Source organism: Myotis nattereri (genome assembly GCF_964212035.1).
Source record: "Myotis nattereri genome assembly, chromosome: 1".
NCBI lineage: Eukaryota > Metazoa > Chordata > Mammalia > Chiroptera > Vespertilionidae > Myotis > Myotis nattereri.
In genome coordinates this window covers 66134830-66148767 of record NC_138075.1, presented here as the reverse complement: position 1 = coordinate 66148767, position 13938 = coordinate 66134830, and the positions used below count along the sequence as shown (strand labels likewise).

General features: G+C 42.3%; 1 protein-coding gene across 2 annotated transcripts in view; it reads left to right on the top strand.

The window, feature by feature from the left end:
- GANC (glucosidase alpha, neutral C) overlaps positions 1-13938 on the top strand; it is a 75200-nt gene that overhangs the window by 58227 nt on the left and 3035 nt on the right. For both annotated transcript variants that reach the window (XM_081112740.1, XM_081112741.1), the window contains 5 exons: positions 796-872; positions 5351-5425; positions 7970-8083; positions 9269-9381; positions 13820-13923. In XM_081112740.1, the coding sequence (XP_080968866.1) occupies positions 796-872; positions 5351-5425; positions 7970-8083; positions 9269-9381; positions 13820-13923 (483 nt within the window). The remainder of the gene's footprint in view (positions 1-795; positions 873-5350; positions 5426-7969; positions 8084-9268; positions 9382-13819; positions 13924-13938) is intronic.

The following is a 13938-nucleotide window of genomic DNA, read 5'->3' as shown; positions in this document are numbered from 1 at the left end:
GGATGATTAGTGATTGCATCTGGTTCTGATATCAACCACGGTGTTGCTCCATCTGGTTTTGCTGTTTTTCTGGCCCGGAGCTGAAACATACTGAGGCCTAAATGTCATCTCTAGATTGACCAAAACTCTGTCCTGTAGTCAACAGACCCAAACTTTGTTCCTAAGATTTTATGATGTGGGTCAGAACTTCATTGTCCTGAGGTCCCAATGCTTAAGGGTGTGGTCGTGCAAGGGAATCCTATGAGGCCATTCTCCTGCCCTCTTATTCTCCCTCTAAGGATGTCTAAAACCACTTGACTAGCTAGCAATATGCCAAGGGAGGAAAGGTCAGAGGAGGGTTTGAATCAGATGACCATCGATATGAATGTTCGGGGGATGTAAACCACATGACTAGGGAGGGAAAGGGGGGAGGTCCTTGTTTTCTCAGTTTTGCCCATTGCTAGGCACCTGGAGCTTTCACCCTGGTGACCTTCCGCACCTTGCCCATCGCCCATGCTCTGCTATGTTTGTCCAACTACTTGCCACAATGATGCACAAAAAGAGACTGTGGGTCCCTCCCTAGAACTTCACTATACTGTAAGTGGATTGCTGACAGGCAATAATAGTCACCTCTGTGAGCACCTATCCTTTTTTTAGCAATGCATCTCTCTGATGAATCATAGGTTCACCTCACCAAGGTCTCTACCTTTAAGAAGTTCACAGTCTAGTGGTCCTTAAAACCACAATAGCACTCAATTAAAAGGAAAGGATGTTTTCAGACTTTGTTTTCAATTTTATTTCTTCTCCATTTTTCAGGAAGTGCTTTATTGGTTCATCCAGTCACAGAGCCAAAAGCTACTGTGGTTGATGTGTTTCTGCCAGGATCAAATGAGGTAAGAGTAAATGACAGTCACATATTTTATATGTCTCATATCTATTTTTCATTCTGATTAATTAGCCCCTGTTAGGAAATAGATTTCTTCATCATGCAATTGTAAAGACAGTCCAAATGACTAGAGCAACTAAAGATTCTTATAAGTCGTAACCACTGTATTCAGAGATCAAGAAACTTAATGGAAGAGCAGGGAGAAAGTTGAACAGGTAGCTTAGAATGGTTCTTTATATTCACACTTTGACTTGTGTAAGTGACTCCTTATAAACACATTGAGATTTTAAGTAGGAATAAATCTTTAGTCTACTATGAGGTATCAAACTCTAGGGAAAACAAGTATAAGAAGACTTTGCTCTTTGGTTCTGGCTCTCTCTGAATCCTGAGTTTTTGTCACCAAAAGCTGGTTTCCAGATGTTACGGCCAAAGGTGATCCTGAGTGGGGGGGGGGTGAAAGGATTGAGAAAAGACAGACAAGAGAATGAAAGCTGGGTCTCGGTGGGACGCTGCTCCCTGATGAGGAGACAGCGCCAGTGCCCACAAGCCGTGTCTTTATTTTATAGCAAATGCCACGAGGCAAAGTAGGGGCGTGATCAAGTTGTTTACAGCATTCTCGTGAGTTTCAACCCCACTCAACTACATGCACCTGAACTCTATCACAAGGCACGTGGGGCCACGTGTTCGGACCACAGGTTCAAACTTACAACCACAGCTGTTGGCTATAATTGTGCTGGGAGGGCCCTGCCCTCCAGCTGGGACTTGCACGTGGCAATGAGAGGACCCTGTCCTTTCATTAGTCCGAGGCTTGCACCTGGCCAAAACACTGTAGCCGCGGCCCACATCCAGACATTCACCAAGGTGGATAAAAAGTAATAACTGACTTTCCTCTCTGCCCCTCCAGCCTTGTTCTGCTCTTGTACTGGTTATTGTCATTGATCTTTGCCACTGTATAAAATCCTAGACCTGTTGGAGCCCTGGGCACTGAACCCAGGCAGGGCAAGGTGCAGAGGTGGATATAAGCCAAAGGGCTGCAGAGCAGCCAGCCGAGGGTGATAAGAGCAACAGTCTCCAGAGACAAACCAAGGATCTAGCCCAGTGATGGCGAACCTATGACACGCGTGTCAGAGGTGACACGCGAACTCATTTTTTTTGGTTGATTTTTCTTTGTTAAATGGTATTTAAATATATAAAATAAATATCAAAAATATAAGTCTTTGTTCTACTATGGTTGCAAATATCAAAAAATTTCTATATGTGACACGGCACCAGAGTTAAGTTAGGGTTTTTCAAAATGCTGACACGCTGAGCTCAAAAGGTTCACCATCACTGATCTATCCAAAGGGGCTTAGGAGAAGAGACAGGGCAGAAACTCGAGGCATCAGACTAGGAGAAGAGTCTATGGATGGAGAGCAGGAAGGAGGCAGACCCTGGAGAGGTTCCATGAGCACTGGAGCATTGCCACAGGCTTCAGCAGATGGGGAAGAGCCATGAAGAATACTGAACTGACGTGGGCCTGTCATGGCAAGCTATTCTTGGACTGTCGAGGTAATGGTGAGGTAGCTGAGCCAGGCAGGCTCAATGCTCATGTATTGTCAAGTGCTGTCATGACAACATCAGGAAACCAGTGCCAGTGTTCTCCCTCCATCCAACTTTACATGTATGGTTGTTGCATTGGTTCCTTTTTTTCAGGTTGAATAAAATGGTTTAATGTATTCTCTTTAAATATCATCTTTTGTGTTGGTTTCTTTAGGCTGCTGTAACAAATTATCACAAATTTAGTGGCTTAAAACGACAAAAATTTATTCTCTAGCAGTACTGGAGGCTTACGTTCAAAATCAAGGTGTCAGGAGGGTTGGTCCTTTCTGGAGGCTCTGAGGAACGATCTGTTCCATGGCTCTTTCCAGCTTCTGGCGGCTCCCCACAATCTTTGGTGTTCCTTGGCTTGTAGCTGCATTACTTCAGTCTACCCCTCCATCACCACAGCGCTTCTCTTCTGTGTGTCTGTGTCTCCTCTTCCTTCTTTCTCTTAAATGTAATGGCATTTAGGGCCCACCTGGATAACCCCAAATCTGTTACCATGGACAGGAATATTCACTCCTTCCAGGGATCAGGAAGTAGCCAGACTTTTCCCCAGAAGGTTCATGAAGTATGGTCTTTGCCCTTGGTTTCTCCCGGAATTTACCATTCTGAAGCTGAGGGCTCTTTACAGAGGTTCCCTTGCCAAGTAGAAACTTGAGAAAAAGGTCAAATACAACAGCTAAGTAAATTGTCCTGCCAACCAGCAATGAGAGAAAAGGGGGCACATGGAATACTTTCAACAATAAAGGTTTTTTAAATTGCCCTGCCAAGCGCTTCTGCTGAGTTTCTCCAGTTGATGCTCACAAAGCCTAGGCTCCCGTTGCGAGGAACCAGCCTCCTTTCTGATTTGGCCATACATGTTTAGGAATGGCCTGTCACAATTGCAAGCACATTGGTGTGACTATGTAATATACCCCCTCAACGCTATCCCCCAGAGCATCTCTAACTGTTGCTCTCGCTACATCTTCCCAAAGCCTGGGTATAAGAGCCAAGCCGTTCCTTGCCAGACATTTGCCTCACTGGTTGGCTAGTACCACATCGCAGGGTGCAAGGGAAATATCCAAGGTCCCTCACTGTCATTTTCCCATGTCTCTGTATGGCCCATTCTCTCTCCTTCACGGCTTTCCTTGAACATCTCCTTCCCAGCGAGGTCTTCTCTGACCGCCTCTTTAAGGTTATACACCACCCCCACTGCTCCTGTCCAGCCCTCCTTCATCCTTTATTTTTCTCCACAAAATGGTGCCACCTCCTGACATTCTGTATGTTTACTTAGATGTTTTGTTTATACTCTCTCTCTCCCATTAGAACATTAGCTTTTTTTAAGGCTTATTTTTATCTATGTTCACTGCTGCATCCTCAGCATCTAGATGGGTTCTTGGCACATAGTAGGCCTTTGATAAATATTTGCTGGGTGAGGAGCGTGGTGACTGAGCTTTAGGTCTGGTCTATATGGTTTTTTATACCAGTTATATTCCTTCTAGGTTGGAGATCTTCGTATATGGCACCAGCAAAAATACCCTCTACCTCTCATTCTAATTAGTTCTAAAAGTGGTAGACAGGTAATTCTAAAATCTTATTTGAGTCAGTGTTTTTTTTTGTTTTTAGCTTTTACTCCCACCATCTCTTTATTTAAAGCTACTGGAATTTGCCAAAGAAAGATTACAAAACAAGAAACCTAAGACAGTATCCCTTATAAACACAGACACAGAAATACTTGATAAAACATTAGCAAATTGAACCCAGCCAAGGATACTACTCTGTGATGAGATGGGATTGATCCTGTTGAATTAAGAGTTCACTGTAGCTGATCATAGTAAAGTCACAGTTCTCACATTCACAGCAGGACAGTGACAGACGCAACAGCCCAGCTATATAAAGGATGTGATAATCCCTGGACATGAACTTGTGAAGGAGGCTCTGTGGCTGGATTGGAAGAGAGAAAAAGAAGTTTTTGTTTTCATGCTGATGGTTTCTTAAGGATTTAGCCCAGTGGTTCTCAACCTTGGCTGTACATTAGAATCACCTGGGAATCTTTTTAAAATCCTGATTTCTGGGCCTCATCCTCCAGAAATTCTGTTTCTTTGTTATGGGGTGGGGCCACAACATTAGTAACAAAGAAACAGAATTCCCGGAGGATGAGGCCCAGAAATCAGGATTTTAAAAAGATTCCCAGGAGATTCTAATGTGCAGCCAAGGTTGAGAACCACTGATTTAGCCCATCAAATTGCTTTGTAGTACCTCTTTGGTACTTCAACAACTAAACTCCCTTGACAGAAATCCCAGATAAGAATTTGAACCTCGTCCCTGAATTGTACTTTGTAAAAAAAAAAAAAAAAAAAAAAAAAAAAAGATTGATCCTATTGTAGTCGTTCAAGTTTCCTTTTTGTTTTTCTATGAGATGCTTCCTTCTCTGACACTTTCTTTTTTCCACACCTCATCTGTCATTCATTTGCCTGCAATGTGCTTTCATTCTTTGTTGTTTCCTTCTCTCCTTCATCATATTTTTTACTAATAGACACATTAAGTTCTTATAAGCCAACTGGACTGTAAAATCCATGAGGTCAGGAACTGCCTCTTTCTGTTCACTCATGTTTACTTCGCGTTCCTAGGCACATGGTCGGTTATTTAATTGATAACTTTAGGATGGATGGATGGATGGATGGATGGGCAAATGAGTGGCCTTTTAGTCAAATTAATCTGTCACATTAGTAGGTTAGTCTTTGGGGATCTTCTTAAAAGTATGTGTCCTTCCTAACTTCTACTCAAGATTTTTAAAATTATACTTATTTTAGCTTTCTGGTTACATGTATTTGAAATCCAGATAAATGGGTGTTTTACTGAATAATAAAATTGTGAGCAGAGTTGCTCATACGCTCTTTTTCACTGGGGTATGTTCCTTTCCAGGTCTGGTATGACTCTAAGACATTTGTTTCTTGGGAAGGAGCATGCACTGTGAAGATCCCAGTAGCCTTGGACACTGTAAGTTGTTTTCAGACTGTTATTTTTACCTGTTGTACTGTATTAGCCTGCTTGAGCTGCCATAACAAAATAGCATAGACTGGTTGGCTTAAAAAATAGAAATGTATTGCCCTGGCCAGTTGCCTGGGTGTTGTTCTGTGTACCAAAAGGCTGTCGGTTTGATTCCTGGTCGGGGCACATGCCTGGGTATCAGGCTCCATCCCCAGTAAGAAGTGTGCAGGAGGCAGCCAACTGATACTAGTTCTCACATAGATGTTTCTCTGTCTCCCTCTCCCTTCTTCTCTCTCTTAAAAACAAACAAACAAAAACCCAGAAATTCAATATCTCATAGTTCTGGTGGCAAAAGTACTAGATTAAGGTGCCAACCAATTAAGTTCCTGGTGAGGACTCTCTTCCTGACATGGAGACAGCTGCCTTCTTGCTGTGTCCTCATATGGCAGAGGGAGAGTGAGGTATAGGATCAAGGCCCCACTCTTATGACCTCACTTTACCCTAATTACTTCTGTAAAGGCCCTGTCTCCAAATGTGTACAGTCACATTGGAGGTTGGGGCTTCAATATATGAATTTGGGGGCACACAAACATTCAGTCCATAACATGTGCCTACATAGAAAGAACCAAGGATATTAGAGTCCTACAAAATGGCATGGACATATGGAGGCAGAAAGTAGACTAGTGGTTGCTTAGGGCTGGGGAAAGGAGAGAATTTGGGGAGTAATGGGTAGTGACTGCTAATGAGTACAGGGATTCTTTTTTGGGTGATAAAAGTGTTTTAAAATTCATTGTGGTGATGGTTGCATGACTCTGGATATACTAAAAGCCATTTAACTATATATACATTAAAAGGGTGACTTGTATGGCATGTGAATTACTTCAATAAAGCTGTAAAAATATGAGAAAAGTGTAAAAATAACATACTCTGATGAAACATAAAGTACAAACAACTCTTTCCCATATATTTACATGTATATGTCTAAGAAAAATAATAACACTGAACACAGAAAGCAAACATGGTAGTTATCACACATGACATACAGAATGTCATTCTACTGGACCAAGTCAAAAAACATGTTTGAATTATAACCCTGGACCTCTAGGCCCAAGATAATGCAATCAGTTATGATGTTAGAATCAAAGTGGCCCATCTGGATAGAATTTCTGAAGGGAAGGTGGCTCCTGCAGCTGAATCATCACCATCACCACAAGCCCTAAGTAGTGTGAAGATTAACAAATAGGTATTGATGTTATTTTCGTTTAATTATCAGTAGCAATATGAACTCCATTATAAAGAAAATGATTTCAGATGTCAACTTTCAGACCTAGAAGAGACCTTAACTTGCATTTACTCCAATCTCTCACGTTTACAGGTAAAGACACTGAGGTTCAGAGAGGTGAACTTACTTGTCCAGGATTGTGGCTAGATTATGGTAGAACTGAGACTAGATCCCATTTTACACTAACTTACTACCTCATTCTTTGAGGGGAAGAAACAAGATTGGCGGATGAGGTTGGGAAGATAGATGTGCTTTACTTCTTGCTGCCACCGGCAAGTCAAGCAGAGGGTGGGCATCTTAGCTACTCCACCTCACTCCCAGCTTCATTGAGACTCTTGTACTCTTCTCCCTGCTTGTTTTAACTCAGAGCAAAGTACACTCCCTTTGTTGATCCAGGGAGCTTTCTTACAGGGAACCGTCCTGGAAGACAGGACACGGGCTGGGCTTTCCCTGCTGGGAATGGCATTCCAGAAGACCCGGAGGTATGGGTCATGCCTCCAATCCTGTTGTTAGAGTCACTTAAAGTGCCCTTGGTGGCTTCTATAACAGAAGTTTCACAAATTTATCCTCAGAATTGAATCATTCATCCTGATGATCCAGGAAATCAAGGAGCAAGATGGGTATAGGTCAGTGATGGCGAACCTATGACACGCGTGTCAGAGGTGACACGCAAACTCATTTTTTTGGTTGATTTTTTGTTAAATGGCATTTAAATATATAAAATAAATATCAAAAATAAAAGTCTTTGTTTTACTATGGTTGCAAATATCAAAAAAATTCTATGTGTGACACGGCACCAGAGTTAAGTTAGGGTTTTTCAAAATGCCGACACGCCGAGCTCAAAAGGTTCGCCATCACTGGTATAGGTTGTAATGAATAAGAACAAAAGTCACCTTCCACAAACAAATGAACTACCATCTTTTATCTACACACATCTACATCTGGGCCTACTTATACAGACAGAAAAATTCACTCTTTAGCAGGGCTCTAGAAATAAACATGTCTATTATATTGACAGCAAAATTAAAGATATAAACCAGGAGAGGCTACTTATAGGATAGGCAGAACAGGTAATAAATTGATGAAGGGTGAGAAGTTTGTTTAGTGTTTGAACTCTATTCCTTTTAATGCCAGGGCCCCCATAAATTTATATTGGCTTTGAATCCATACGTGTAAGGAATGTGAGTCTTGTACAATGAAACATTTTTAAATTCTACTTTGAAATTTCCTTCTATGAAAGCTCCTTCCCTGAGAGTGTCGCTCTGTTATAGATACCAGTGTTTCAACGAGGTGGAAGTGTAGTGCCTATAAAGACAACTATAGGAAAATCCACAGGCTGGATGACTGATTCCCCATATGGACTCCGGGTGGCTCTAAGCACTGAGGTATTTGGAAAATGTTACCTTTACACATTTCATTTGTTACTAGTGGTAGCCTCTTGAGTGTGTAACACTGTAAAAGTGGTGAACGCCATCTATGGGATAGGTGCTTCAGATGAGTATCTAGAAATCAAAGTTTTTAATCATATCTGAATCATTGTCTAACTTGTCTGACTTGCCTGGGGCTGTTTTTTAAGGAGCTCTGAGAACTAGAAATGATAGAAATTTCTTCTGAGGCACTGTGACCTTTGGTGATTTGCAACTTGGCATTGATTCCACTGGTCTGAAAGGTCACTGGGGCCTAGGCAGCCTGTCCCTGAAACTCAGTCTCCTGTAAAAAGGTATCTGTATCAGTACAACATTTTGGGGACACCCCCGTTCCCCCCGACACACACACACAATGACTTCTGTTCTCATCAGATGGCTCAAACAACTGAAATCTCCGTGGGTAAAGCCTGGAAGGATCGATCTGTACTTTTAAGCCAAAATGAGAAAGCAGATCTCTCTCCTATCCATTTGCCCAAATGCAGTACCAAACACAACTTCTTACTCATGCAAGTATTATAAAATAATTCAGCTTTCTTTTTTTTACATCCTTCTTTTCCATCTGTTTCACTTAGGCATGTTTTATTGGGCCAAACTATGGCCTTCAGGCACATAAGAGGCCACAGAATAAAATACAAGAGACTCAAGATCTATAGCACATCAAGCATTGTCCAAAACAGTAAGCTGCCATGTGGAATGCTGTGACATTGAATGACATGCAAAGGGACTCCTCCTACTAAAAAAAGTAGGAAATAGATATCATTCCCTTCATGGAGTGTCTACTAAAGAGAGTTGATCTCATCCATTATATACTAATTTTTTTAACTTCAGTTTTATTTATGACCTGTTATCACATTCTAGGATCCTATTTTCAGAGAAGCCACCTATGCCACTGACCATACTTCGGGTTTAAATTTCTTTCAAGAAGGCCTAACTCTTTGTGCTCCTCTTATGTGATTTCCTTATTTATATTATTTCACTAATAGGTATTGATTGTATGACTACTTTGTATAGCTTGAATATTAAGCATATGTTCACCATAATTTTTCACAAATTTTTAAATCTATTATTTCCCTTTAGGGCGTGGCTGCCTTTCCCCAGAAAACTATTATATAACCACATTCTCTACCTGGATCCACTCTCTAGGGTTCTGCGGTGGGTGAATTGTATCTCGATGATGGCCATTCTTTCCAATACCTCCAAAAGCAGCAATTCTTACACAGGAAGTTTTGTTTCTGTTCAGGTGTTTTGAGCAACAGGTAATGACAGCTAAAAATCTGTGTGTTTTCTGAAGTAAATTATGTTATTCTTTTGCTATCCTTAAATACACAGCTGATATTTTAAGATACAATTTAAGAAGTTAATGATGAAAGCCATTTATGGAGCGCTTTTCTTTACTTTTTTTCAGCTTCATTCAGGTATAATTGACAAATAAAACTATAACATATTTAAAGTGTACAACATGATGATATGATATATGTACACATTGTGAAAGGATCCACCACAGAGTTAATTAATACATCTGTCACCTCACACATTTACCTTTTTTTGATGAGAGCACAAGTTCTACTGCCTTAGCAAGTTTCAATTATATAACATGGTATCAATATAGTCACCAGGTTATACATTAGAACCTCAGACCTTATTCATCTTATAACTGAAAGATTGTACCCTTTTACCAGCCTCTCCCTATTTCACCCACCTCCCATCCCTAGGCAGCCACCATTCTACTCTCTGTTTCTATGAGTTTAACTTTTTTTAAAACATTCCACATATAAATGGTACCATGGTGTATTTGTCTTTCTCTATCTGGCCTATCTCTCTTAGCAAAATGCCCTCTAGATTTATCCATGTTGTCATTAATGGCAGGATACCCATCTTTTTTAAGGCTGAATAATATTCTATTATGGATATACTAGAGGCCCAGTGCACGAATTCGTGCACCTTGAAAAGAACTGTGGGCTGCGAGGCTGCGATGGGCACAAGGGCGGGTCTTTGCCCATCCTCCACGCCCCAACCCGGCCCCTCCCACTGTGGCCCCAAGTCCCCTGTCTGCTGGCAGTCCCACTCCTGCCACCACTGCTCCCACACGCTGACAGCACCGGCCCCACTCGCACCCACTGACAGCGCAGAGCAATTGACCAGCAGCGGGTGCAAGAGGAGCTGGCGCTGTCAGTGGGTGTGAGCAGTGGCTGCTGGCCCCGATTGCCCCTCAGGAGCAAGGGGAGTTGGAGAAGCCCTGAGGGGCGATCGGGACCGACAGCTGCCACTCACACCTGCTGATGGCGCCAAATGATCAGGGCCAGTGCCAGGCACCAACAGCAGGTGAGAGCGGCGGCTCTGGTGCTGGCAGCAGGTGCGAGAGGGGCCAGCTCCAGCAGCAGGTGCAAGCACCAGGCAGGACCACGGTGCACAGGAGCAAAGAATTTTCAGTAACAACCAGAGGCTCACCCCGATGACAGCAACTAGCACCCCATCTTGGTCTGGTGCCCCTGCTCACTTGCTCCACCATCCCGCCATGGCTGACACCCACCATGTTCTGCACTCTGCACCTGCTGCCAACACCCACCATGTTCCATGCATGCCCCCTGGTGGTCAGCACACATCATGGCAACCGGTTGTTTGGTTGGTTCCACTGTTTGGTCTATTTGCATAGCAGGGTTTTTTATATATATATATATATATATATTAGAGGCCCAGTGCACGAAATTCATGGCTGCACTCTTTCCAATCTGGGAACCCTCAGGGGATGTCTGACTGCCGGTTTAGGCCCAATCCTAACTGCCCCCCCTGCCGGCCTGGTCACTGCCAACTCCCCGCCCCCACCAGCCTAGTCACCCTTTACTGCCCCCCCTGCCAGCCTGGTCACCCCCAACTGCCCCCATCTGCCAGCCTGGTCGCCCCTAACTGCCCCTTCTGCTGACCTGGTTGCCCCTTACTGCCCCCCCTGCTGACCTGGTCACCCCCAACTGTCCCCCCTGCCAGCCTGGTCGCCCCCAACTGCCCCCCCTGCAAGCCTGGTTGCCCCCAACTGCTCCCCCCCTGCTGGCTTGGTCACCCCCAACTACCTCCCCTCCACCAGCCTGGTCACCCCCAACTGCCCCCCCCCCCCGCCAGCCTGGTCTCCCCACACAGCCTGCTGTTCAGTCATTTGATTGTCCCTCACTAACCCCCCTGCCGGCCTTCTCACCCCATGTAGCCTGCTGTTCAGTCATTACAGTTACTATGATGGCATCCTGAACAACTTGCATATTCCTCTATTATTAGTATAGATATAGATAGATACCACATCTTCTCGATTCATTCATTCATTGACAGACATTTAGATTGTTTCCATACCTTGGCTATTGTGAATAATCCTACAGTGAACATGAGGATAGATATCTTTTTGAGATACTTATTTCATTTCCTTCAAATATATACTCAGAAGTGGAATTGCTGGATCATATGGTAGTTCTATTTTTAACATTTTGAAGAACATTCATACTGTTTTCCATAGCAGTCATATGAGTTACATTCCCAGTAACAATGTACAGAGGTTCCCTTTTCATCACATTTCCACCAGCATTTGTCTTTTTGATAATTAGAATACTAACAGGTGTGAGGTGACATCTCATCGTGGTTTCAATTTGCATTTCCCTGATGATAAGTGATATTGAGCCCCTTTTTATACATCTGTTGGCCAGTCATATGTCTTCTTTGGAAAAATACCTACTCAAGTACTTTGCCAATTTTAATTGGGTTATTTTATTTTATTTATTTATTTATTTATTTTTTGCTATTGAGTTACATGAGTTCCTATTATATTTTGGATGTTAATTATATATTTGGACATATCCTTTTTGGATATGTGGTTCACAAATATTTTCTCCTATTCCATAGATTGCCTTTTCATTTTGTTGATGGTTTCCTTTGTTGTGCTTTTGATGTAGTAATATTTATTTTTGGTTTTGTTGCCTTTGCTTTTTGTGTCAAGTCCAGAAGAAATCATCACCAAGACCAATGTCAAGGAGCTTACTCACTATGTTTTCTTGTAGGAGTTTCATGGTTTCAGGTCTGACATTCAAATCTTTACCAATTTTGAGTTGATTTTTGTGTATGGTGAAAGATAGGGGTCCAATTTCTTTTCTTTTTCTTTCTTTCTTTCTTTCTTTCTTATTTATTTATTTATTTATTATTTTTATGCGGATATCCAGTTTTTCCCAAAACCATTTATTGAAGAGACTATCCTCTCCCTATTTTATATTTCTGGGGTCTCTATTCTGTTCCATTGATTGATGTGTGTTTTTATGCCAATACCATACTGTTTTGATAACTATAGCTTTGTAATATAGTTTGCAATCAGCCATTGGTATTTTTATGACCATTATTTTGAACTCTCTACCATGTAAATAACATCTCTATTTCATTAAGGTCAGTTTCTGCAGACTAATCATGTTCTTTTGTTTGGAAGATACTCCCTTGTTTCTTCATATTCCTTGATTCTCTGTGTTGGTTTCTGCACATTAGATAAAACATCTACCTCTTTCAGTTCTAATAGATTGGTTTTGTGTAGGAGATGAATTTCATCAATCAGCCCAGCCTGAGCTTCTGGTTGCTTCTCAAGCTTTTGTGATTATCCAAGCGGCCATCTTTGCTCTTAGTGGCTGCCAGTAGTTGAGGATGTACCAAGACCCATCAGTGACCCAAAGAGGGGAGTGCAGTCAGCACTTAGATGCAGGCTGATTAGAAGCTGGACCCCCAGGCAGTAGCTGTAAAAATTTGTAGTCATATCTCTTCCAGGAAGAAATTGGGAAATGGATGTTTTTGCCTGCTCCCTCTGTGCTGAGTCCTGAGGGGATAGCCACATCACACCCATTCTTTGTTTGATATAACCCTGTAGAACTTGTGAACATAAACACTGTTGGCTATCAGAGTTAGGTGATTTGGGGGCCTAATCCTCAGGTGGGGGACTTAAAAGTTGGGTCTAGAAGTATGGTCCAGATCCTTCATTCCTCAGGGAGAAGTTGGGAGTTGGGGTTCTCTCCCAATTATATGGCACTGTGCTGGGGTTGGGGGTTATGGAGAGGGTGTGTCTCAGCCATTCCTACCTGTTTTGATGTGGGTATTTTTTCAGTCACTGTATGTGTAGGAGTCAGTCAGCTAGTTTCTGGATATCTCTCAAAGGGACTTGCTCCATGTATAACTTTACATTTGGTTCATCTATGGGAGGAGGGAAATTCAGGAACCTTTTATATCACCATCTTGATCCAGAGTCCCCTGGATAATTTTTTTCAATCACTCCATGTACCTCTCTTCCTTATTACCTCCATCTTTCTTTCCTTCCCTCTCTTAAGGAAAAAAAATTATATTTAAGTTCCCATTAGTCCCATTTATTCAACCATTCAACAAGTATTTGATTTCTTACTATTTGATTGCTGTATCCAAGTCACATTTATGACTTCAGTGTCCTTAGCTGATTTCTCTCCAAATGACTTCTTTAAAAAGAGACATTGGTTTAGCTACTGGTTACTTAGCCCTCAGCATGTAGAGTCACCTGTTTCCATCCTTTATTCCTAGTAAATATGATAACTATATGGTTTAGGCTTCCATAGGAAAAGGAGGAAGGGTAACTAAAAGTCTGGGGACGTTGGGCCTAGTAACCAGTCCAAACCCCTCTTTCTCTTCTTTTCCTAATGCTATGTATATTTATTTCAGTTGTGCTGATGAGAGGGGTCATTATACCAGCAAGTGTGTGGTGGAGCAGATCTTTGTCCTAGGCCTCAAGAAGCAGCCATCTTCTGTGACCACCCACTCATCTGGTGAGGAAACAAACC